The 26,388-nt window shown below is 43.1% G+C and overlaps 1 protein-coding gene across 1 annotated transcript in view; it reads right to left on the reverse strand.

Moving 5' to 3' along the window:
• Positions 1 to 5,659: 5,659 nt before the first annotated feature.
• The window catches only part of LOC129174357 (dynein axonemal heavy chain 8-like), an 84,007-nt gene continuing 63,278 nt past the window's right edge, over positions 5,660 to 26,388 (reverse strand). The window contains exons 73-93 of the mRNA XM_054766306.1: positions 25,116 to 25,284; positions 24,877 to 25,032; positions 21,891 to 22,046; positions 21,366 to 21,548; positions 21,176 to 21,281; positions 20,139 to 20,391; positions 19,875 to 20,065; positions 19,259 to 19,380; positions 19,059 to 19,174; positions 18,779 to 18,981; positions 18,637 to 18,710; positions 18,406 to 18,558; positions 18,165 to 18,320; positions 17,208 to 17,324; positions 17,014 to 17,115; positions 14,913 to 15,073; positions 14,682 to 14,838; positions 9,849 to 10,001; positions 9,574 to 9,763; positions 7,129 to 7,250; positions 5,660 to 7,048 (exon numbers count right to left, since the gene is read on the reverse strand). Of these exons, the coding sequence (XP_054622281.1) occupies positions 6,761 to 7,048; positions 7,129 to 7,250; positions 9,574 to 9,763; positions 9,849 to 10,001; positions 14,682 to 14,838; positions 14,913 to 15,073; positions 17,014 to 17,115; positions 17,208 to 17,324; positions 18,165 to 18,320; positions 18,406 to 18,558; positions 18,637 to 18,710; positions 18,779 to 18,981; positions 19,059 to 19,174; positions 19,259 to 19,380; positions 19,875 to 20,065; positions 20,139 to 20,391; positions 21,176 to 21,281; positions 21,366 to 21,548; positions 21,891 to 22,046; positions 24,877 to 25,032; positions 25,116 to 25,284 (3,328 nt within the window). The 3' untranslated portion in view covers positions 5,660 to 6,760. The remainder of the gene's footprint in view (positions 7,049 to 7,128; positions 7,251 to 9,573; positions 9,764 to 9,848; positions 10,002 to 14,681; positions 14,839 to 14,912; positions 15,074 to 17,013; positions 17,116 to 17,207; positions 17,325 to 18,164; positions 18,321 to 18,405; positions 18,559 to 18,636; positions 18,711 to 18,778; positions 18,982 to 19,058; positions 19,175 to 19,258; positions 19,381 to 19,874; positions 20,066 to 20,138; positions 20,392 to 21,175; positions 21,282 to 21,365; positions 21,549 to 21,890; positions 22,047 to 24,876; positions 25,033 to 25,115; positions 25,285 to 26,388) is intronic.

A 26,388-nucleotide genomic window follows, 5' to 3' on the forward strand; every position in this document is an offset into this window, starting at 1 on the left:
CTGCAAAAGTCAAATTATCAAATTGTCAAATTAAAACTGTTAATAATAATATAAAAATCGATAATTTAGTGTTGACACACTTGGATGTCTTAGGCAGGAAGTTGCCGTTTGAGTCACTGGATTGCACTGTAAGGCGGAAAGAATGAGGATTAAAAAGTGCAAAATAACTGTAAAATTAGTAATGGCTCCATCAACAGACCTTCATTTAGCCACAGGTCCTGGGTTGGGGGGGATGCACTCCTGATTTGTCATTAATTACGCACATGACGGTGTGATTTGCTTGGCCAAGCGTGACGTAGAGCTGAGGGGTGGCGGGGTGGGGGACGGGTGGGCTCGGTACTCCAGTTAACAGGCCGCCAAGCACGACATGGCCCCACGGTGGAAATAATAAGTGAAAGCAGCGGAATTAATTGGGTTTGGGTTTGAGGGGACACCATTTTAAACCCCCCACCCCATATTGGCATAATTGGAGATCACTCCAGAGGGTTGGCGCCAGTTGCTTACGGTGGGGGAAAGGTCATGTCACTCAAAAAAGCTTTGTGTAACCAGGGGCGAACCTACCATTAAGGCAAAGTAGGCAATTGCCTTAGGCCCCCAACCAGTAGGGGGCCACAACTAGCTGACCCCGCCCCAACCAGCATGGGCCAGGGCCAACACTGCCAGCAGCACCCATATATATTCATGTATAATTATGTTAGCATACTAAACAAATAATAGAACAAAACAGAAAGCCATCTGAAAACTAAATTCATGCTTTCAACCTCCCTCTTCCACACAATATAATGGACTGTTCCATGATGGCGGCGGTGATGCACCTTTGTGAAAAGGTAAGTGTGAAGCTGCTTAAAATGAAGCGAATTTACCAGAGCGGGTTTGAGAAGAGGAAACGGCGAGAGGACGCCAAAATATATTCTCTCTTTGTCGAAGCTCTCAAGATTCTTTACAGTGTCGGTAGAAAAAATGTCAACAAGCCGGCGCCAACTACCGCGGACCATGAGCCGAGTTCCAGTCCGCTAGTGGATGCCAACTTTGGTGCTGCGACACCTCACCATCTGTGTGAAGTTTAGCCGGATCGAGGCGACACGCGCGGGCATGCACTGGTGCGCCAGATGTGACAATGCGGTGAAAGACACCGTGTTTAGCGGAGACGGAGGAGAAGGTAGGGCGGGTGAGGTCTGGGTACTCACGTAACAACCGGCAAAACACATTGTCCTCCGCGAGCGAGTTGGAAAGGCAAATAAGTCCGGCCGCACCCCTGACCCCGGGAATGGAAAGGAATGTCCGAGCGTCCACCAAGCGTCCATTAACAACGTCCACCAGCAGGTTGTGCGCACAAAGGAAGTCCGCCCCAAGGAGGGGAAAGGCGACGTCCGCGTCGACAAACTCCTACACGAACCGCTGACTGCCAAAACGCAAATCCAAAGTCTTTAGTCCATACGTCCGTATAGGCGTATCAGCCGCTGAACAGAGTGCTGGACCGGGTGAAGCATCAGCCTCCTCCCCAGGCGCTGCCGGTATCACGCTCCTCTGTGCGCCGGTGTCGCACAGAAACTTGCAACCGGAGAGAGAGTCCACCACAAAAAGCAGCTGGTTGGGAGTGCCCGCCACCCCGGCCACTACAGGGGGCGGGCACCGGCGTTTCCCGCCGCTGAGTATGTGCATGGCGGCCGGCAGGCCCTCGCCTTGGCCCCGAAGCGGGCATGGTAACAACACCAGCCTTCTCGATGGTCGCGCTCCCATTGGCTCCCCCGCTGGTCGGCTGATGCGCGCATCTCGCGCGCTGGGGCTAGGTACTCGGAAGGTGCTTGCTTGTATGAGGGGTCGCAGTAAAATAGGCTTCTGCCTCCTCTGCGAGAGCGCGCGGGTCCGAGACGTCGGAGTTGCCGAGGGCGGTGCGCACTTGCACGGGGAATTCTCGCAGGAACAGCTCCCTGAAAAGCGAACCCGGCTCCTCGTTGCCCAAGTCGGTGAGCGTCCGCCAAGGCCGCTAATGTCCAGTAGCCGACGAGCTCGCTCACGCCGGGACAGGCTGTGCACCCTGAGTAGGTGCTCCTTCAGCGCGCCGAATTTATCCCGGGCCGGCGGCGAGGTGATGAAGCGGACAACCTGGGACGCCGTCCTGCTGTTTAGCGCCGTAACGACATGCCAGAACTTCTTCTCGTCGTCTTCAATGCCGCGAAGACCGAACTGTGCCTCGGCCTGCGCAAACCACGCTTCAGGTGCCGACTCCCAGTACTCTGGCAACTTAAGTGTGACGTTGTCCGCCATTGTGTTCGCCGTGGTCCCGGAGACTACAGGTCCACTGTCGGGGTCACCAATGTAGTGCCAGAAAGAAGGAGTCGCAGGCGGAGTTATTGGAACAGCAACTGGGAACATTTATTTCCCTGCTCCTCTCGAGCTTACAACCTGACAGAGCAAAATGCACATGTCTCTCAACTGGAAAACAAGGGTCCCTCCACCATAAGGACCCAGGTGAAACTGCAACTCACATAAAGTTCCGATGGGTGAATTATGTCCAACATGCGCCACAACCTCCAATTGACTTCTCTCCCTTTGAAGGCATGTCAATTAGGAGAAACTGGTTGAGGGTTGTGGGGCAGGGGGGTGTGAGTGTGTGAGATTATTATAAGTATTTAGACATGCATATTTTGAAGCACTCTACACCTTAGTTGCTTCACAGTATTCATGTCTAAATAGTCTCTCTCTGTCTGACACACACATGAACACCCCCTGTCTCTCTATCTCACACACACAAACATAAGACATCTTATGTTGGAAACAATGGATGGAAACAATGGATGTCTCCCCATTTCCACACCCTATGACTGTTTGCATATATTGTTTAGTAATTGCTTTTGTTACATTGAAATTGTTAATCTTCACCCTCAATACATACACAGTCTCTTTCTGTCTGAAACACACACACACACCCACACACACACACACACACACACATCTGTTGTGATGATGTCTGGGTTGTTTTTCTTCCAAAATATATATCTGGCATTTTGACATACACTGGTTTTATATCTGAAACTTTATTCTCTCATTCTGTTCACCCTGTATTAATGTAGTGCAAGGTTGTATATTGATAGGGGCCTTTGAGGCTGCCTTTCCTGCGTTTTTGTGTTAAAAGAACATATGAAGAGGGCCCCTGGTTGCGTTTGCCTTAGGCCCCAAAATTGCTAAGTGCGCCACTGCGTGTAACCATCTGACTTCCAGTCGTTTCATGACATCACTCAATTATGGTCAAATACATGTAAGAATTTCAGCCAAATGTCAGCATTATGCAGATAAAGTCTCTGCATTCTCTGCTTTAATTTACACATGATTTACACATTCTAGCCTTATAGTAGATTAAATATTATTGCATTAGGAACTAGTGTACAAAGATATATAGCCATATCTAATCATTTACATCTACTGATGATTTCTAACCAACTTCAACACTCAGTGAAGCGGTTGTGGAGGATGCTTGGGGGAGGACATTTTTTCCATTGTTCTGCACCAGGTGTTGATGTTCAGGAATATAATGTGTTGTAAACTGGAGGCTACCTGCATACCTATTAGTATGATAATCAGAGTTTACAATTATTGTGTTATTCACTATTGTGTGACCAGTTAAATGTGTGAATAGGTTACATCAGTGCAATGTGTAAACACTTCATATTGAAATCAAAATCCGCACCATCCCCTCATCATTAGCATCCCCTCAGCATCAAGCAGTATATGCGAGGCAAGCCACATCCATGGGGGTTCAAAGAAAGGATGAGAGCTGGAATCTCTGGCATGATGCTTGACTTTGATGTTTGTGTTTGTGATGTTTGTGACTTTGACGTCAAATGGTATGACTACAGGGCAGAGGGCAGTCACACTTGTGTCATCCTTTGCTGGACCAAAACCTGAGCAGGGGATTCAACGCTGGGACAAAGCCACCAAAACCTAAGTTGACATTGAAAGGCCTTACCATGTGGTTACCTACAACAATTACATGGGAGGCGTGGATTTGTTGGACGCGTTTACAGCGAAATACAAGTTTGCCCTGAAATATAGAAGTTGGTACATGTACATCTTCTGGCACACCATCACCCTTGCTGTGGTCAACGCAGGTTCCTCTACAAGCGGCACAGCCAAGCACTCAACATGCCAAAGAAGGAGATACTGAACATGAGAAAGTTCCAGGCACAACTACCATCCTCTCACATTCTGGTAAGAATCTATTCCTGCAGTTTGCCATGTTTGTGATATATTTGACTTATTCATTCTTCTCTGCCCAGGTGGACACGGGACACAGTTTCCTGGAACTATCACTGTAAATAAATGTCAACGTTCTTGTTGTTACAATAAATGACTGTTCATAACAACATGACAGATATTTTTTTTTATGTTATACTGTTCTGGGACAAAAGCAAAACCCTGCAAATGAATCTTTAGTTCTGTCATGTTGTTCAGACAATGAGTTCAAATACAGGCGATTCTGCTCCCCATTGAGCCCAACATTGCAATATTACAACATGTTTGTAAAAAACGTACAAAAACAAAGACTTCCTACAACAACATCTTAATGGTTGAAATTTATTTTTTAGTGTTTTTCTATATTTGGGTTTTACAGGGTTAATCAAATGAAAAATTGGTTTGGGCATGCCTGATGCCCGTGTTTCCAGAAGGCTAGTGGCAATGTTGCTCCAGATGGTGAAGATGGCTTCATGGAGGGCATCCACTGTCTGGAACTGATATCCATTTTTGTAAACTTCCTTTACCATCCATCCCCAAATGTTCTCAATTTAATTTAGATCAGGGGAACACACAGGATGGTCCAAAAGAGTGTGCTGCTTCTTCTCTGGAAGAAGTCCTTTGTCAGGTGGGCATTGTGAGCTGCAGCGTTGTCCTGTTGAAAAAGCCAGTCATTACCACACAGACAAGGGCCTTCTGTCCCAATACACACTCCCTTGTTTTGTTTCCCTGTCTTCTCCTAGTTTTCTGTCTTCCCAGATCCCCTGGTCCCGGCTGGAGGCGTAGCTACTGAGGGCACCTGATGTGGATTATTGTTAGTGAAGTTCTGAACAAGTTAGTGTACTTGATGATGGTGTAGTGCTGTGCACAGAGGCTTAACCCCAGGCAAGCACACTGTGTGCTTTTTTTCATCAGATTCAATTTCACTCTGACCTTCCGCACCGGCTCCCAGAATGGCAGGCCCGATGCACGCTCCAGACAGCACTACCCATCCTCTGAAGTAGCTCATCAGGAGACCATCCTGCCCCAGCCTCGTATCCTTGGGGCCCTTCAGTGGGACGTGGGAAGGCGTGTTGCGGAAGGTGTCAAAGACTCCTCCTGAGAACTGCCCTGCTGGTCGCCTGTTCGTGGTCCCTGGAACTCGCTCTGATGTCCTGCGCTGGGCACATGAAGCTTGCCTGTCATCCAGGAGTGTCCCTTACCATCTTCCTCCTTTCGCAGTGGTTCTGTGGCCTTCTCTTCGTGATCATGCCAAGGAGTTTGTGGCCACCAGTGCCATCTGTGCCCAGAACAACCCATCGGAACCCGGCTAGACTCTTGCTCCTGCTGCCCATCCCCTCCCATACGTGGTCCCATATGGACCACATGGACTTTGTTACAAGCCTCGCCCCATCCAACGGCAACACGGTCATCCTCACTATTGTGAACTACTTTTCCAAGATGGCTCACTTCGTCGCCCTCATCAAGCTGCCCTTGGCCCTCAAAACAGCTGATCTACTGGTCTACCACGTTTTCCGGCTCCATGGCATCCCTCTGGATGTGGTCTCGGACAGGGGTCCGCAATTCTGGAAGGCATTCTGCAAGACTTTGGGTGCTTACCCCAGTTTGTCCTCTGGCTATCACCCCCAGACAAATGGCCAGATGAGCCAACCAGGATTTGGAGGCTGACATTCGCTGTGTGTGCCACCAGCAGCCCACTTCCTGGGCTCTCCATTTACTGTGGATTGAGTATGCCCACAATACCCTTGTCAGCTCAGCCATGGGTCTCTCCCCTTTTCACAGGACCTACGGGTACCAGTCCCCTGCCTTTCCTTCTTTGGAGGCAGAATTGGCTGTTCCCTCCATGTCTCCGTGTGTGGATTATTGACCAGCCTACTTATGCTGATTGCTGACAGCTGGGAGACGCCGGATTATTTCTCCAAGTTCCCTGTGCTAAACCTGTGCTGCGTCTCTTACTCAATTTTTAAGCTCTACTTAGCACCTCCTTAAAATTTAACAGTGCAAAATGTAAATTCTGGCAATTTTCAACTGGTCATAAAATATTCATCAGGAGTATATCTCCATACATTTTTTTAATGATAGGTAAGATCCCTGCTGTATATTTTATGTAGCTTAAAATGTGTTGAATATTAGAATCAGCTTCCAATAATAGCTGGCATTAAACAGGCATTTAAATTGAAGAAATCCATTTAAAGGTCTTTGGGGGTTTTTAAATGTAGCACAGTGAGCCTCCCCTTAGAAAATACAGCTGGGTCCCCCTACTCTGTGAAAAATTGATTTTCTGGAGCATACTGTGTGATGTTTTCTGCTCACCCCAGATTCTGTTTACTCGTTCACTCTCACAGGAATTAGAAATTATTCATTTTGTCCTTTAACATAACACAATGCAGGTTTTTCTTTATTTTTATCAAGCTGCTTCGCCTCACATGTTGAAACCTCCCTGGCCTATGTTGCACAAACACAACATCTGAACCCCAATTCCAAATAAAAATGTGAGCTGCCCGTAGGATGAACCTGATGATGAATTCTATTTAATGTCACAGAGGAGTGCGACCCCCCTCAAGATCCAGTGGTCGGGGGGCAGCATGGTCCCGAGCACCACTGCCGTAATGTAATTGAGGTCGGTGCGCTTGGGTTTCTTGTAAATGGGGCACACGTAGTACTTGGGGTCGGGGGGGGCAGTGGAGTTGATAGCAAACATGTGGATGACGGGCAGGGGCGTGAAGAGCACTTTGGGCGCCGACTCGGTCAGACACGAGTTCTTCTTGTCCCAGTCGGCGCCTTCCAGGAAGAGACCATGAACGTACACGCCCTCCTGTTGTGGGGGGAAACACAACAGTTGTGGTTTTGGATCAATGAAATTAGCATAGTGTGTGTTTGTGGTCCGGGGCTCACGTCTGGGTCCGATTTGATCTCCTCCTTGGCCTTCTTCAGGACTTTGTTGTCCAGGGTGACTGAGTCCAAAGCCCAGCCTTTGTTTGCCCGGGTCACCTCTTGCCTCATAGCCGTCAGGAAACCTGCGCCGCACAATGAGCATAAATTAATTATTAATCTCTTCAAGCTTTAAAGACACGGAAAAGTGACCAAAGGCGAGTCAGTGGGATGTGCAATACAAATGTGATACGACATCATTTCCCCCAGTTATGATGCACTGACATATGACAAAGGTGACAAATGTGTGACACGACTCTACCTGCCAAGCCTCCTGTTTTCACTGAGAAAGTACCCTATTTTGCTCGTCTTCCCCAGTGTCCTCCTGTTTTTATAGTTTCCCTGTATTTTGACTTTTATGAAAAAAATTAATTGTTAATCAACATTGCCGTAATACATCCTGTAGTTGGTAACATCAGGCCTTCAAAACAGAAGGAGCATGCCAGCACCCCCCTATCGGAAATGTTTTCTTGCGTCAGGGAGGTGTTGGCCCTTTATTACCTCCGCCGGAGGTTATGTTTTTGCCGGCATTTATCTTTTTGTTTGTGTTCAAAATAACTTGAAAAGTTCTGAACAGATTTGGATGAAATTTTCAGGATTTGACGGAAATGGGCTATGGAAGAAACTGATTTAATTTTGGGGTTGATCAGGATAACCGTCTGGACCCAGGAATTTTAAAATGATTCTTAAACATTGTGAGATGGGACCATTTTCTGCATTTGTGCATATAACTCCACAAAAAAATATAGGACAAGTTTCCACCAGGTTTTACAAAATATCAAAGACTGATCCAAAAAATGTAGGATTATTATTTTGGTGTGAATCACAATATGGGGTGAAACTATGCCGCTTGGCGGAGGTCTGCGCTCTCTGAGTGCTTCTCTAGTTTTTCCTCATTTTCCCTTATTTTTCCAGAAAATGTCCCTTATTTTCAAGTGCAAACAAACAGCATCATTTGCAGTATGTTGCAGTATGCAGTATGCAGTATGTCTAAAAAAATGTTTGTTTCCATCACTGTTTATATGTTAAGAGTTTGTTTTTTTTTACATTGTGCCAATCCAGATAAAAATACAGGAAATGACTTCCTTGCCAGCAGCCTACAAACTAACAAAAACAAAAATGTTGCACTTTTTGATGTTTGAGTCGTGAATCAAAAATGGTATGGTCCCATCATCCTACGCTACCATGTATTATGATTTGTGTTATTGAGTTAGGCCTGTTTTTTAAGTTGACTTCAGCCATGTTTTATTGACAAGTATCTCCATTTTAGTCAGTAAGAAGCACATATCTAAGTCTTTTGGGCATCCATTGCCATATACTGTTTGATATTGTCAGAACACACACTGCTGATTGCAGAAACTTACACTAACAACCACAGCTATGGTGCTTCATGATTTTTGTCAATTTTTTTGTAATCTTGGCAGAGGTCTGTGCTTTGCTATGTGCTATTCAAATATTAGTGGTGTGAAAAGTGTTTGCCCCCTTCCCATTTTCTTATTTTTTTTTTTTGCATGTTTGTCACACTTAGTCAATGACAACACAACTGAACACAAAATGCAGTTATTAAATTAAACTTTTTATTATTAAGGGGGAAAAAAATCCACACCTACATGGCCCTGTGTGAAAAAATGATTAAAACATAACTTAAGTGAGATTAATTGAAATCTATCAGTATGGAAAAGCTTAGAAAGCCATTTCTTGTCATGTTCCGCAGGACAGGAGTGAGCACTTCCTGTCCTGCCCTCTTATTTTGGAGTGCTGCACTTCGGCTGGGGGGAAGTTGCAGCCGCTTCACCCCAGTGGTATTGTGCACAACTGGTCACAAGTACAATTAGTGGGTTTAAAAGCCCAGCGTCGTCACAGGGACGATGCTGGTTCACTATCTCATTGCTCCTCGCCCGCACTGTTATATGAACTGTTCACAAACCTGTTACCTTTACTATTTCCTTGTTGTTACAGAGCCTTTTTTTCTCTGTTGCCTTTTGTTTTCTTATCCTGCACTGCTGTGAGTACTGTTTTTTATACTACTGTTACTACTGTTATCAAAATATTTTTATGTGCACACTTCAGGCTCTGTCTCTGCATGCCGGGGGTCGACAGCTCTTTGCACTCATTGCAAGTTATCACAAAAGTTTGACTGCAGTTGTTGCGGCTATGGGTGGCCCAACTAGTTATTAGGTTTAGGGGGCAATCACTTTTTCACACAGGACTATGAAGGTTTGTTTTTCCCCTTAATAATAAAAAAGTTTCATTTAAAAACTGCATTTTGTATTCAGTTGTGGTCTCATTGACTAATATTTAAATTTGTTTGATGACCTGACACATTTAAGTGTGACAAACATGCAAAAAAATCAGGAAGAGGGCAAACATTTTTTCACAGCACTGTATATAAAATTTCTGGTGACTCACCCTGTGGGTTAAAGAAGCCTGTCATCCAAAAGGTCCTGGGCCGCCCGCTGAACACCCAGCGGTGAAACTGGCGATTCCTGTCCAGAAGCTCGGTGAACCAAAAGCCCAGCGTGGTGGACTCCCACGAGAGTTTCCTCCACACGTTTGGCACGCGGGCGTCAAAGATGTTGTCCAGGGCGTCACGCAGGGTCTGGCGAGTCAAGTAAAGCACCGTGTCTTGCACTTATTACACGTGTAAAGGTAGCGAGCGAGTAAAGAACATTCAGTCACCCGACCTCGCTCATGATGATGGTGCCCTCTATGGCCAGCTTGAGATCCAAGAGAGTGATGCGCACGATGGAGATGATCTTCTGCATGCGATCCACTTCCTGTCGAAGGAAGATGTTCATGGGGTTGAGAGCGCCCATCTTCTTCAGCCTGGCTTTCACCTGACACAAGCAAAAGAGGAGACAATGCATCTTAACTAAGGATTACATGTTAATTACATTCTGAAATTCGCTGCATGATAAGGGGAAGACCACAAATACAATGTGCTTATTTTCCATGATGATGCAATACTTAATGGCAGTGATGTGAATTACTGTGCTTTAACCCAGATGCCTCAAACTCGCGGCCTGCTTGCGGCCTCTACTTGAAATCAAAATGTACTGCTAATGCAGCCAGCACGTCCTGGGTGTTTTATGTCAGTATCATATTTGTTCCATGATTTGAGATGATCAGAGGCACTTTAGCAGGAAGAGGAGGAAGCGGCTGTCTAAGTGGGCAAGCAATAGTCAACACTGAACTTGTAGTGAGCTTGTCACACAGTGAAATGAACGCGAGACAGAACACTAACTACAATCACGGTGCCAACACAAAGACGACAACACAACATGTAAAACAGGTAGGGAAACACACACAGGGCAACCAGTAACAACAACTACTGTAAACACCCCCCAGCAACACTGTGCAAGAGGAAGTGCTGCCAGGTTTCTGGCAGCCAGAAGTCAGCAAGAGAACTTCTGAAGAACCATTCATGTTCGAAAGAACCCGCTCATCTTCTGAACAGTTATTAATAAAGATTGAGAACATCGGATCACTTGTACTTTTTTCTTTTTGAAACACTTGCAACTAGGGATGCTTCGATCAGGATTTTATGCTGCCGATTCAGATACCGATCATCAATGAGTGAGATCAGCCGATACCAATGCCACTCAAATTTGTATTATTTTTATTTATTAAAAAAACTATTTAGAAAAAAAAACAATTTTATTTACTTTTTCAGAAGAATGAACTACTTAAAGGCAATATGCAGCAAATATTCAGTCAAAATAGCAACTGAAGAACTTTAATTTATCTGCTTTCAGGAACACAATCATCAACAGATTGAAGTAATCAAGAGTCTCTATTATCCGAAAGATAAGGCAACTGCAAAAGCTCCTCTTGAGTGATCATGTTATTCTTGTTCACCGGCATCTCCGTTTGTGTGAGAACCACAGGGAGTTCATAGAAAAGGTTCCCATTCACACCTGCCACTTCCAGACCATCACAAGTGCTTCAGTAACAATGATCTTCTGCTGATCCATTGTGGTTTGAACTCAGTTAAACTTTTTGCCAGGGACATTCAGTTGCTGCACAAGACGCTATGAACAAAAGGTGGCAGTGCTACCAGGGTGTAGAAAGGCATAAGTATGAATTATTTGGTCTCCTTTGATGGATTTTACTTTTCCCGGTAAAACAGACAGAAATCACTCCTTCCGGCCCCGGTATGGCCACACATTTCTGTAGAAGACGTGAGAATGGGTGAGGCCGTCCTGCAAATCATCCATTCTTTGCAGTCCTTGTTTACGTGTCCCTTCCTTAAGCAACCAAAGCAAAGCCCCTTTTTCTTCAGTAAACAAATCATCTCCTCATGCGTCACTGCTTTACGTAATCTTTGAACAATTTTCCAAACTGTGTGTATCACTACAGCATTCACACCTGGAGAAAACATCTGGATTGGGGCTTAAAGGGACTGGTTCATTAGATGCGCTCATGATTGTAGTGCTAGTGGCAAATACCTGCCATGCGATGCTCCCTGGTCACTGTCTGCAACACTCTTCTGCTGTGGATATGGTGAAGGCTCTGACAGATATTTGCCACAGAGGAGGATTCACACTGACCACATTGATCAGCAACAGCAGAAGAGTGTTGCAGACAGTGACCAGGGAGCATTGCGCTAAACGAAGGGAATCTTTGGACTTGGACCATGATCTGCTTCCAATTGAAAGAGTTCTTGGATTAGAGTGGTGTATGGAGAGACTCCTTTAAGTTTCGGATGGCAGTGAAAGAACAACCATACACAAGGAGAGGAGTGTTGTTCATCATCAGTTCTTAAACTGCTGTGTTTGTCAAAGAGAACAGAATAAAACTTGCATGTTGTGTCATACTTCCATGCTACTGAAGTTGCCAGACCAAGAAAAGTGTGATCAAGTGTGTGTAAAATAGCATTTGTGTGTGTGTATGTTTCTGTAAAAGTGTCATATGTGTTATATTACAGTACGTATATGTCTAGTTCCTACTGACTGCTCTTGAGCACTCAAATTTGTGGAAGTTGTCAATATTTATATTTCCAACACCCTGTTTTCATTTCACTTAGTTGGTGGGTATTTTTGCAAACCTTTATTTGTAATGTGAGTAGGGCTGGGCGATATGACCTCAAATCAATATCACGATAAATTGGGCAGTTTTACCATTTACATAATGTGCTTTGGGTGGTTTTCATACTTTTTTTTTTTTCTTTTGCTCAATCTCATCTTTGTGGAACCCAAAATAAGTCTCCCTGGGTCTGCGGTCCACAAACATGAAAGTATCGTACATACCCTGGCATACCACATCCTGTACATACATGTACTAAGCTACACATACAGCCACATAACATGGCTGACATCACGTCTCATGCAATTACATTACTAACGGCCACTTATCACTGCACAAGAAGAACGGCGTTGGTATCAACCCAACCTACCACAACCATGTCAGGTATTCCAATAATAATAATACCATTTATAGATATAGTGACTTTCTCATTTTTCTAACAATTCTATTCAATTCCAGACATTCCATTGTCATGTTATTTGCCTACATGTGTGTGCCAGCTATTCGTGACATCAAATAAAGCATGGAATCCTTAAAAACTGCTCCCAACAACAACAAACTAATCATGGTTTCCTATAGAGACACTTTTATAATGTTTTTATTTTCTTGTTCTTTATTTGTGAATTGTTAATTTTGCATAATTGGCCATGATGTACATGATTTTTTTTTTTTAAACACTTTAAAAAGCCATATATTTAAAGTCAAGTATTTGCGTTATTAGTTTTTAGTATCATTCGGAGCAGCGTTAGGATGCATACAAACAGAAAAAAAGTTTTTTTAGCGCATGAATGGGAAAGCAGCATAGTACGTCACAGAGAGCAGTCATCTTTCCCGCAGCGTTACAGTATCCAACTGATTACATAGCAAGTTAGCTACGTCAGCAAGTGCAGCTTGTATGGCTGAGATGATCACGCGTCACCTCAAGTTGCCGATGTGGGAAAAAAAAGTTGTCGGAGAACTGTAGATTTATATACAGATGCGCCAAAATGTTACTCTTGTTGGATTCACTTTGTATAGACTTATTTCAGAAGCAAAATGCGAATGAAAGGATTGAAAAAAGTAGTCGCAAGTGTGCTGCCTTTTTATTTTTTCTACCCTCAGTCTATTTGTAGGCACATATGCGAGTGAAATGCTGGCGCTGAACAGCCGCTTCTTCATTTGAACCATCAGCCCTCATCTTCTGTTTCCCTTATTGTTTAGGCTGGATGGGTGGAGTCACGTGACTACACACGCTCTACCTTAAAGGGGAATTAAAAGTACACTAGGTCCCCAACTTACGAACACAATTGGTTCCAGACGACCGTTCTTATGTCGAATTGTTCTTAAGTAGGGGAAAAGGTAATATTACCAATGATATAGGTACTAGATGTACGTGTATACATATACAGTATATGTGTATGTATGTAAATATGAGTTTGGATGCAGTAGTAATATTAAAACAAGGATAATTAATGAAAAAAACAATAATAAAAGTGATATAATAATACGTAATGATAAATGTATTTACCTTTGAAGAGGAGTGGTCGAGCATACGTCGTTGTGGTGGAGGAGGAGGAAGAGTTATTAAAAAAAAGGACAAATTGTCGTCTTCGTTAGACTCTTCTAAAAGAGGCAGTGTTCTGTGGGTGGCGTAGAATTAAGCAGGCCTATTAACTCTTCATAAACTTTAATCACACGCTCTGTCCAGTTTGTATAATTCAGCTTTCCATTTAGCTTTATCTCCTCATCTAACTCTTCCTCTGTTGGTCCCATTAGCAGTGTCACAGTGCCCTCTACTGGTCAAGCATGTACAGTAGCAGTACAAATACTGATTGAGCGACTACAAGGCAAAATAAAATAAAATATAGACCAGTCGGCTTGTGTTCGTATCTGCGAATGTTCGCTAGTCGGATGTTCGTAAATTGGGGACCTAGTGTACTTTTTTTTTTTTTTAACTGACATCGGCAAAATGATGTTGGTTATTGTGGTAAATTTCGGTAACGGTAAATTTTCGCCCAGGCCTAAATGTGAGTCACAATTATATTTTGTGAGCTTATTTGCTTGAAGAGAATGATATTTGAGTAAAATTCTCTTTTAAAGATATACATATTATAGACAAAAACTTCTTTCTATCTGCTATTATTTGTGATTAATTACGAGTCAACAATGGACAAAATGTGATCAAATATTAAATATTTTAATTAATTGACAGCGCCAATTATTATTTACTATTCCATACCAACATTAATTGTTGTAGTCTCAAAAAATGCTGACAATATCGATAGCGTCAAATTGTGGTACGATAATAATAACAAAAATGTTTTGTGACTCGGTTAATTAAAAAGTTGTTTGTCGAGTCATATTTTTTTTTCATTGCTTTTTTCTTAAAATTAATGTTAAAATCTCATCTCGTTCTTGTGGACCAAATCTCATGGATTGTCTTGCCTCGTGACACCCCTATGTATTAGTCATCAAAATTCATGCAGAGCATTGTAATATGAAGTCCAGCCCACCTCATGAGGTATGTAATCAGGTGGCAGCTTGTCCAGCATGTCTTCGGCCATGCTGTAGACGATGCTCTCTCGGGTGGCCCCCGACCCACCGCCGCTCTCTTTGGGCTGGATGTTTGTGATGGTGTCAAGCACTTCGGCGGACGTGTTCTTCTGATAGCTGAAGCGCAACATGTGATTTTATTACTTCGTGTTAAACGTTGTTTGATACATTTAAAAAAAATCACAACTTACACAATGTCTGCGTTGGGGTGCAGCCCCAATGCTTGTGTGGAATCCACGGCAGGCAGGCCCTGAATGTAATCTACATACTCCTCAATCGTCTTGCATATTGGAATTTGGTACTCCGTGTAGAAGCAGAACGATGGGTCCAGCATTTTTTTACTGAACCACACCTGTAATAGCTCAAATTGTCATAACTGTCCAATGAATCAGTGAGAAATTATTCAACATAATATTTGAATGGATGATGTCGGAGCCCTGTTGTGGTTTAGTACTATAAATTTCCTTGATTGAACATGGGAAAAATGACCAACTAATTAATAGATTTTAAAAATATATTTAATATCAATATAATAATAATAATATGATATTTAACAGACCAAATTGCATAGGTGACCTAAATGTGTTTTTCTTTACACTGCAAACTAGTTGAGGTGAATCCTCTGCTGGTTGCAGCCAAGCATTGCACGCCATCTTGCCACAATTTATCACTTGTCAATGATCATTACACGGGCTAATTGATTATTATCAGGGATGCTCCGATCGATCGGCTACCGATGCGGCATACGCCGATAAATACCTTTCAACGCCAACCACTTCTGGCTCGTACTATTACAGCATGCAGCATGCCTATCGCAATGCCTGTGTGCAGTGTCATGTCTTGCTCTATCGTATTGGAGAAGTGTCCCCCGCTAAACATGCCATGAAAAAAATCTCACAGGGGTAACACGTTAAAATGCTTTCACCTGATATGGCATTTGAAGAACAAACACTTGAGTATGGTGAGTTTGCGAGTTTGCGAGGTGCAGCATCAGCCAAATGGCAGCTCTGAACACTCGCCCGTATATGGGTGACAGTCAGAATGCTAAGCAAATAAAAAGTAACTGAATTAATAGGACTAGATGACCGGCCTTTCTCAGCAGTGGAAGACACCGGATTCGCTATCTCAATGGGAGTTCTGCTGCATGCTCCCTAAAAGTCCTCCTAGAGCTCCACCAGACAATCTACTCTCACATCCAAACTCTCCTTAAAGAAGGCGTCTCATCCTCTGTAAGTTTCACAAGTGATATATATGTTCTCTTGAAATAGTAAGTAACACATTTTTTGTCTAAATTAAGGTGATTTAATGGTTCCTTTTTTCATATCATATAACCAATAGCAGGGGTGAAGCCAGGAATTCTGGGCCCTATGAAAAAAAAATCATGTTGGGGCCCCCTTTTAATTTTTTAATAATTATCTATTTTTTGAGCCCATGGCAGTCAGGGGACCTTGGAATTGTCTTAACTGTTCCCCCTTATACGGCACCCCTGGTCAAGTGCATTCATCATAGATAAATTCAAAAATGTACAGTTAATCCATGTGATCGGTATTGGTATTGTGACGATCTGTGAGTTAGCCTGCATGACAGTTTGGTTTATTTTCCTTCCCTTTTATGTCTTAGGTCCTGTTTCATGCCATTATTTTGGTATTACTTCCGTTTCTGCTCCGTTCTGTGTTTCCCTGCTTTGCCTTTCGTTCTCTCGCACCTGCTAATTTTAGTTATGTGTATTTAATACAGGGGGTGCTTCTCCCCTTGTCAGAACAGTGTCTATGTTACTGCTTATGTTGGAACCTTGTTGCTGCATAGCAGCTAGCATTTATTATAAAAAAAAAACATTTGACCTGCAATTGGGTCTGATCTCTCGCATCCTGGGGTCACCCGCACAACGCCAACATGCCAAGACATGACAGGTATCGGACAATTTCACTCATGGATGATCGCTATCGGAATCAGCAGCATAAAACCCTGATTGGAGCATCCCTAATTATTATGCCTGGCAGTAGTCTCTAGGTTCAGCAGTTGACCAACCCAAAAATAGAACAAAAATCCAGAATTCAGATGAAGTGACATGGCATCAGCTAATTTCTCTCACTCAATTGCCTTAAGCCTTTTTTGTATTTTGTTTCAAAGCACTACTTAGGTTTTTTGCTCCACATTTTATCATTGCTACTTGTATAATTTATTTTTCACTTAGATGACAATTAACTAAGCTACTTAAAACATGACCTATAAGAGACTGGACTAAGAAACCGTGTATGCAGCCACCTACATGAAGTTCCAGATGTTTCTTACCCGAGCAAAGCACTTCAGTAGGCGTTTGTCGTAGTCATCTGTCACCCTGCCTCCGTACTGCACTTCAGCTAGCATGTAGCGCAGAGTCACCCACGACACATCCTGAGGAAGGCGGGGTGGAAAGTGTGTTTAAGTTGTATAAGATGACACCAGAAGGGAGTGCAGACATATTCATCCATGTACTGTATGCTCACCTTTCTGGGGCCGCAATCATCCAGGTGTCTTTCAACAAACTCCACACTTGCTGTGAAATCAGCAGAGTTGAACTCGTACGGGATGTTCCAACCCAGTGGTCCAAATTTACGTCGTTCCTCAAATTGAAACATAAATATTACGTTCTATACCAAGGCTGGGCAAAAGTTTTGATTTGCATGCCACACTGGGTTGTTGGGAATTGAATGTGACAAGTTTTTACTGAATAAGACACCCATAGTGCATACTTTAATAAAGGATGTGGGATCAACAATATCACAATGTACAATACTCATGCGTATATACTCATATACAATACTACAATGTAAACTATGAACAATAAAACATTGACTATTAAGAGTATGTGGATGCCTTACCTTGTTTACTTCCCTGACGACCTCCTCGACATTTTGCAATCAAGCAAAAACCCTTTAGCTACCCAGCGTGCTTTGCGGTAGGAAAACATGGGAGTAATTTTGTTGACGTGTGTTGTGTGTGGACATTTATTTGTATGCCTACATGGTGCAGGAGGTAGGTTATGGTGCGTGTCATGTGTGTTGACTTGTTTTTGTTATAATCAAAATAAAAAATAATAATCTAGAAATATTCGGTTTATTATCAGACATCCTTATTTTTATGCACCCTTGTTGTCTCAGAATCAGGCAAAATTCCCATAGCCATTTTTTAAAATTGGCCCTCAACATATTGTAAAATTAACTAAATGAATTAATACAATGTATTATTAGATATTACATGTCAACTACGTACAACACGAAGTCAGTGGTTTCTTCCAATAGCTTAGTGTATATTGACATACATTGGATTGGTTTTACGATAGCAAAGAAGTAGCAAAGAATATCAAAGAGGTCCCTGGCATTCTTTTGATTTTTTTGTATGCGACCCTTGGTTAAAAAAGTTTGATGTAGGTGCACCAAATGAATACACACACTGCTCAGTACCTGCACGGCAGAGTGTAGAAAGGCCACGCCATACAGCAGAGGCTTCCATGTGGGCAGGTTGCTGACCTCCAATTGGTTCTGGGAAATGCTTACGAAAGTTCGCTTCAAACTGGCACGAAGCCCCTGTGGCGGATCGTTGGTAAACTTGATGGAGGACTAGAGGGATATGGGTTGACAGAGTTATAGAAAGATTTGGGATGTATTTTGCTTTCAAACTTGCAAAAAAAAAAAAAAAAAACACCTGCAGAAGTGTGATGGAGAACAGGTCATGAGGCTCGGTGGTGACCCACACCCTGAAGGTTTTGTGGATGGTCTCGGCAACAGTGATGGTTTCCAGTAATTCGTCCATAAACTCCAGCCCCAAGTGACAATTCTGCAGGAGCACCCAGCCACCCTGTGGGTGACCAAATGGGCTCAGCTGACGCAGCCTGCCATTGAATTACACATTATACCAAAAGAGTGGAATACACACCTCTGCCATTGAACTGTTCACAAGCTTTCTTGCATGCACTTCTTGGCCTTGACCCATGGAGATGGACCTACAGCCTGTCAGACATCATCAAATGGTTAGATCATGTGAAAAAAAATGATGCTCTCAAGTCCGTAGAGCTCACCCAGATTTAGTTTCTTTGCAAGGGCTTCAATCTGGTTGGTCGGATCCGAGCCCATGGACAGAAAGCAGATGAGCGGTGTGCGAGTGTCACTCTCCTCCCACGTGCCGTGCAGGTTCAGAAGCACCGGCTCGGCAAACCGGGCACCCAAGGAGTCTCCCACATACTTCCTGGCCTGACACAAGGTGCGATCGGGACACCAAGACCTGCCAAGGAAGCGGTCACAAGGATTAGTGGGCCTTACATCATATACTTTTGTAAGCAATAAGATCGTAAGTCTGACCTTATTAGCATGAGTTTATTGAAGACATCAAGGGAGTTATAGTTATCTGGAAGGACTCCTTCCTCCGGGGCATCGCCGTTGGCCCATATTTTCCAGAGTTTTCCGCTCTTAGCCACCTACCAACACAGAATGAGCAACACAGTGTGAGAATGACGATGCTTTCACGGAAAGGTGTGAGCCACAAACTCTTGAAAGTTGACCTGATTGAGGATGGTGGCAAACTGTGGCAACTTGCTGAGCTCCACGAGATTCAGCCACACAATGTCCAGGATCCAACCGAAGGGCTTTGGGGGGCAGGCCTTTAGGTCAAGTGCAGCACCACCTGTAGGAAAAGCACTCAGGTAAAATTATTAGTTTTGTCACCACTGAGAATTTTCTGACAACTACACCACAAGGTGGCGCTGGTATTTAACCCCATAATTTGGGTTGATTTGAAATTTCTCATACCCAGTGTAACTTTAGGGTGTTTAGGCAAATCACCATGAGAACTGATACACACCTTTAAGGTACTGACAAGCTCATGTGTGTCAAATTTGAGCAAGACAGGTGGAAAAACATGGCCACCATCAAACAGAACGTCAGACTTAGCAGCTAGTCACTGAGCATTTGTCTAATGATAAAACTAACCCATAGAGGGCGCCACCAATCATTTACAAGCCAAAAAGAATGGTCAAATGGTCAGTCTGCCAAGTATTTGGGTTGAGGACCAGGAGGTGACTCATAGATGGAACTCCATATACATGGGTAGCATGTAAAAAAACTTTCAGTGTAATGTCTAGAAGCCATCAATGACCTCTTCAAGCAGCAGGATGTTACCTTTGATAAGAATCTGAAACTGGCTGTGTTGTATCTTCCCATTCTGCAGGTCAATCTTGAGGGCCATCAGCAGCGTGAAGATGAACTTGTGGTTTTCGTACAGTCCTCTCACTGTGTACCTGAACACTTCGAAAGTCAAGTACTCGATGATGTTGGCGATTCGTTTGGATGTTTTGGCCGACTTCTCTGACCTGCCAAAGCGGTTTTGGTGATGAGAAACCCCAAAAGGCGCAGAGCAGAGGCAAACCCGGGACTAGACTTTACCTTGCCAGGGAAATGTCAAAGATCTTGAGGAACTGGCCCAGTGAAGTCTGGTACATGACGTTGACCATGCTCATCTCCGTGATGAGGAAGTACAGTATGCTGCCTCGGCATGCCACCGGACGATACTCCGACTGAGCCGCCTTAATCTTCTCCTCTGCCTCTGCGGCGATGTTCAGCTTAATGCTCACCTCGGCTGCCGTTTGCTTGGTGGTGCTCAAGATGCCAATCATGGAGTCGTCGTCGACCAAGGAACCTGAGGACACACAGGCGTGTTGGTGTGAATTCATAACAGAAGCTATCATGTGGAGTAGGGATTGGGCCATTCTGACACCAGCGTAATTCACATATTGGAAATTGGCGATACCACCTCCAGAGAGTTCTCATCCATGAGCAATGTCTGTTCTTTAATGTTGTCAACAAACATAGCTAGACGTATATCAGCAAACAAGAGAGAAATCCACACATGCACTTGTCCTCTTCACTCACGCCACACACATACACACACACACACACACACCCACACACACACACTCACAAGCACCCCGCCTGACACGTTCACAGCCAGACAAAACAGTCGGACATCTGTACTGTACAAAACATCTGGGTCACTACAATATCATACTTGCCTGTAGACAGAGTATTAAAGCCTCAAATCAAATCAACAATTATCATACCGTAGCACCCCGGAGGTTATATGTGATGTTCAGACTTCAATGTTTTCCGACTGTCTGTAAAGCTATTTATGCGTGGAGACAGCTATGTTGGCTGATATTGTTGTAGCTACATTTGATGACATTCTTTCAGCGTGGCTGAATATGAAAAGTAAAGTAAAAATATGGACACCCCTGCTTTGAAAGGTCCAGGTGAGGGGTATTTTTTAAGCCAATATCCGTAACATCATCATTTAGAGTAAGCATAATTCAGTCACAAATATTTAATCGTAACTAAATGACAAATGTCAAACTGACTGCTGCTGTAATGATCTGAAAAGCCATGCATGTTAAATTAAGTCTAGATGTACAAAGAAGACTTGTAACCTTTGGTGGTGCTGAGTTTGTACAGTAGGTTGTCTTCCAACTCTTGCATCTTCCTTTTGTTGGACGTCACGTCCTCAATCAGCTTCAAGCGCTCCGCCTCCAGTTCCTGTCACAGGCATTGTGCGAGTGTCTTTACTCACGCAACATCAGCATACCAGAGTACATACATTCCAGGTAGAGGAAGAATAACCTTCTTCTCCGCCAGGATGACGCGACCCAGAAGCTGGTCCTCTAGGCCCTTCATGTTGACTGTGAAGTCAATGATGGACGTCTTAGCGCTCACCTCCGGGGTATAGGACGGATTGGGCAGTTTGGTGGTGATGTAGAGCCGGAATTTGGGTGACACATCCACATCTTTGTCTCCCACTTTTACCTACACACAGGGGAAAAAAAATCGAAAAAGAGATGTTTAGCACTGTTCATGGTTTTATTTTGGTAACTTTTCACTTCCTGTTTTTTTGGTTCACTTCCTGCATACTTGATAGGACTGTCAATTATCTTTTTGTGAACATAGGACTTTGATTTGGGGTATTTGGGAGTGGTGTTATGTGCATCTGTTTGACAAGAAGGAACAGAGAGTCAAGATGTATGCCGTCTATGTTAGCGTCGTATATTTGTAACGTCCTCCATGAACCAGGAAGTAGCTCACTAACAAACAAATACATACAAATCTATGCTGATTTCCTTTGCTTTTGTTAGCATTACACAAGATTACCTTGAAGTTGGATCCAGATTTAAAGAAGTTCTTCTCAAGGATATTGTCCAGAGCAGGGTCCAGCTCCTCACCCACATCTTCAATAAGCAGAGGCCTCCCCAAAGATACAGAGTCCTCTAAATGCGTACGAAAGAACTTGTGGTTGAGAGAGGTGACCTGTGAGCAAGATAACACCCATGGTGAGATTTGGAATGTGGTTCATGGATGTCAAAAGTACGGCGCAGGGGCCATTTTTAGCCAGGTTTGCTTAATATTTTATTCAGATAGCTTATCATATATTGACATAATTTACATCGAATTGCTTTTAACATAAATTGCTTTTTACATAAAAAATATATCATAATGGCTCTCCCACATCCTTCAATTTTGTCCTTGGTGGAGAAATTTTAGACACCCCTCGTTACATGCAGATGCAGAACGTGCGCTGTGCATAGGCCTCACAATTCCCGGGGTCCCCATTTTGGGCAAGGGTCCGCATTCTGCCAAGGATGCGCATCAAAAACACCAACACAGCCCTGGATGGGTTTTTTTGTTCTGTTAGTAGGAGTGCCACGATATCTAGTATCACAAGATCTTGCAAGATTACAATGTGACAAGTTTTCTCGTTTGTAGAACAGCTGTCTCGCGAGAACAGGGCAGCTAGAAGGTACTATGAGTGATAATACAATAATATGGAAGTGGCAATGTGTAAGGTATTATTGGAATTAAATGCTTAACGCATACTACAGACCCTGCAATCCAACCTACCTTGGAGTTCCCATCGCCAGCGTCAGTGTTAGTGGTACATGTGGCTGTTTTTTCCGGTGGCTGTTTTTTCCGTTGTCAAACGTTCCGGGAACCAAACATGGCTAGTAGGGACAACTGTTACCAAGCATAAGCTGTAGTAATTCTACATTTGGTAATTTTTACATTAAGATCTGACAGATCAAAACACGTAGTTGGTCTGACTTGTCTGCACGCTTAACCACGGAGCGGTTCTATTTACGCACATTATATTTGGCTGAGTGCACTTTCCAAGCACAAGTGATCACCGCTTCATAACAAACCTAATATATGAATGAAATTCGTGTTGGAAAATTTAGCCGCATGGTCGCTATATATAGCGAGTAGGTGTGCGCATTAACAGTGAAAGTCAGGAGGTGCGTCTTGCTTGAAGCATCTGCCGCGTGCACCTCCGATTGTACATAAGTTTTGCTGTGCAATGCCCGTATGAAAACTGCATTGAGCAGAGGCAATGCAGCTCGACAGAGCCAAGACGGCAGATCTTGGTGTGGCGCATGGGGCCATTTATGGAATGGGGAAAACTGGCATTCTTACAGTATTTTCAAATGTGTAAAAGAGCACACCGTATCCCCAAGCATGCTGTAAGGCAGCGGCCCTCAACCACATGCCGCAGGAAACTTTTAGGCGCAATGATAAAAAAAAATAATAATATGTAAATTACTTCATCAAACTTTATGCAAATGGTTAATAGTTTTGGCAATATAGGTCATAATTTTATTTAAAAAATAATACACTGTTTTTGGGGGGGTTTTTTTGAGCAGCAACCTGTCCCACTTTGTTCGACAGCCCCTGCATGCACCATCTAACTTTCTCCCACGCTGCACAGATAATATTGGATTGTAATACTGTATTTTCCCCCTTTTTCTTTCACCTCATATTTGGTCCCAAATTCTGATACTATGTGGGAATGCTTAAAGGTAATATCTGATGATGCTGTTGAGTGCTAATGTGCATACAGTGGCGTGAAAAAGTGTTTGCCCCCTTCCTGAGTCCTTATTTTTTTTGCATGTTTGTCACACTTAAATGTTTCAGATCATCAAACAAATTTAAATATTAGTCAATGACAACATAACTGAACACAAAATGCAGTTTTTAAATTACATTTTTATTAAGGGGAAAAAAATATCTAAAAATGCATAATAATGGATAATGGCTCTCACTGTGGTTCGCTTGAGTCCCAAAGCTTTAGAAATGGTTTTAGAACCTTTTCCAGACTGGTAGATCTCAATTACTTTCTTTCTCATCGTTCCAGAATTTCTTTAGATCTTGACATGATGTCTAGCTTTTGAGGATCTTTTTGTCTACTTCACTTTGTCAGGCAGGTCCTATTTCAGTGATTTCTTAATTGAGAACAGGTGTGGCGGTAATGAGGCCTGGGTGTGGCTAGAGAAATTGAACTCAGGTGTGATAAACCACAGTTAAGTTTTAATGGGGGGACAATCACTTTTTCACACAGGGCCATGTAGGTTTAAATTTTTTTTTTCTCCCTTAGTAAAAAGTTTCATTAAAAAACTGCATTTTGTGTTCAGTTGTGTTGTCATTGACTAATATTGAAATTTGTTTGATGATCTGAAAGATTTAAGTGTGACAAACATATAAAAAAATAAATCACTTTTTCACTCCACTGTATTTGTGGTGCACAACATCTCTGAAAAACAAACTCCAGGCTTGTACTGGTGGATTGTGGGTCTGTATTCATTTAGTGATTTTAACTTGATGTTGTTCCTGTCTTGGTTTTACACAATACATAATAAATACGATAAATTTGATTGCTATAATGTACGTATACTTTGCTGATGTGTTCAAAATCTTTCCCGGTGACTAGCTAGTGCGCTGCTACTATTTAGATCCATTTCAGTCATGGTAAGCTGCGGAGCATGCGCGACAATCCTTTCGCCGGAAGCCGAGGCTCTCACGTAAAGAGACTCACTGTCAACCGATTGCAAGTCATGCAATACCTGGTGCATGTCTCTACACTTGATTAATGTAAGGATTTATGGATGATTCTTATCAATCCAGGAGGCTGCCACCAAAGCAGCCACATCTCTCGCTTGTCAAATCGAATATCCGGTCGCATTTATCATTCACAACCCTACTGCCTGGGGTGGGAGCAATGTGAATTTTTTTTCATGGGGGCCTAATTTGGCGAGGGGAGACCCTGCCCTGAGCTGATTTCTTTGTTTCCATGTGCAGAGAAGTATACCTGGAGGGAATTGGCCTTTTCCTTTTCAGTAATCCATGTCTTTCCTTGAGTCTGGGGGTCAACCAGGAGAGGATAGCGGGATGCTTTTGTGACAATGATGCCATTTTGCACTGACAGGTCATCTCCAGGTAGACCCTGAAGGTTCCACTCACTGATCTAAAAGAGACAAGCACACATTACTCTTTGGGAATCAAACTGTAGTCTACATTTATTATGATGATTAGGTTTTGTCTTCTTACTGTAGGAGCGTCCACCAAGGTAGAGATCAGGTTGAGGTTTTCCGTGAAAGGGATATTATTAGTGACAAGTTCATTCTTCCACATGTCCAGCAACATGTCACGGAACAGCTGATTGAAGGGGCCACAGTACGACAGGAACCCGGTGAGCTGGAGGACATCACCCACCAGTCTATCAATGGAAAGACAAGCACAGAACACTTAAGTCTTCACAGAAAAGTTGCAATGGTTCTTAAATGTGTTCATATTAAGCACAGCGGACCCTCCAAAGTGAAACACATCCAAGTTCAAAACAACTTCTGCCGTAGGAAACAACATAAAGCAAATTAATCTGTTCCAGGGTCAAGCTGTGGCCATCAAGAAGCCTTTATTCACTGTACAGGCAATGTAACATTTTAACATTAACTGTGCAATGCAACTACAATAAACTACTTTGAATACACATAATGGAGAGGGACACCTAGTAGCCTTTTCTAAGTACTGTCGTTGTTGTGTAGCATATACGTGTATTTATGCTAGGATCTGATTGGTAAAATGTAATCAGTCGTAAATATTTTATGTGCACGTACACACACACACACACACACACACAGTGGTGTGAAAAAGTGTTTCCCCCCACCTGATTTCTTATTTTTTGCATGTTTGTCACACTTAACCATTTCAGATCATCAAAGAAATATTAGTCGATGAAAACACAACTGAACACAAAATGCGTTTTTTAAATTAAACTGTTTATTATTAAGGGAGGAAAAAAACTTTTTGGCTCTGTGTGAAAAAGTGATTGCCCCCCCATTAAAACATAACTGTGGTTAATCACACCTGAGTTCAATTTCTCTAGGCACACCCAGGCCTGATTGCTGCCACAACTGTTCTAAATCAAGAAATGACTTAAATAGAACCTGCCTGACAAATTGAAGTAGACCAAAAGATCCTCAAAAGCTAGACATCATGCCGAGATCTCAAGAAATTCAGGAACAAATGAGAAAGAAAGTAATTGAGATCTCTCAGTCTGGAAAAGGTTATAAAGCCATTTCTAAAGCTTTGGGACTCCAGCAAACCACAGTGAGAGCCATTATCCACATTTGGTGAAAACATGGAACAGTGGTGAACCTTCCCAGGAGTGGCTGGCCAACCAAAATTACCCCAAGAGCGCAGCGACGACTCATCCAAGAGGTCACAAAATACCCAACAAAAACATCCAAAGAACTGCAAGTCAGTGTTTAATATTTCACCATAAGAAAGACACTGGCAAAAACGGCCTGCATGGCAGAGTTCC

The sequence above is a fragment of the Dunckerocampus dactyliophorus genome, chromosome 2 (assembly GCF_027744805.1).
Source record: "Dunckerocampus dactyliophorus isolate RoL2022-P2 chromosome 2, RoL_Ddac_1.1, whole genome shotgun sequence".
NCBI classification, from domain to species: domain Eukaryota; kingdom Metazoa; phylum Chordata; class Actinopteri; order Syngnathiformes; family Syngnathidae; genus Dunckerocampus; species Dunckerocampus dactyliophorus.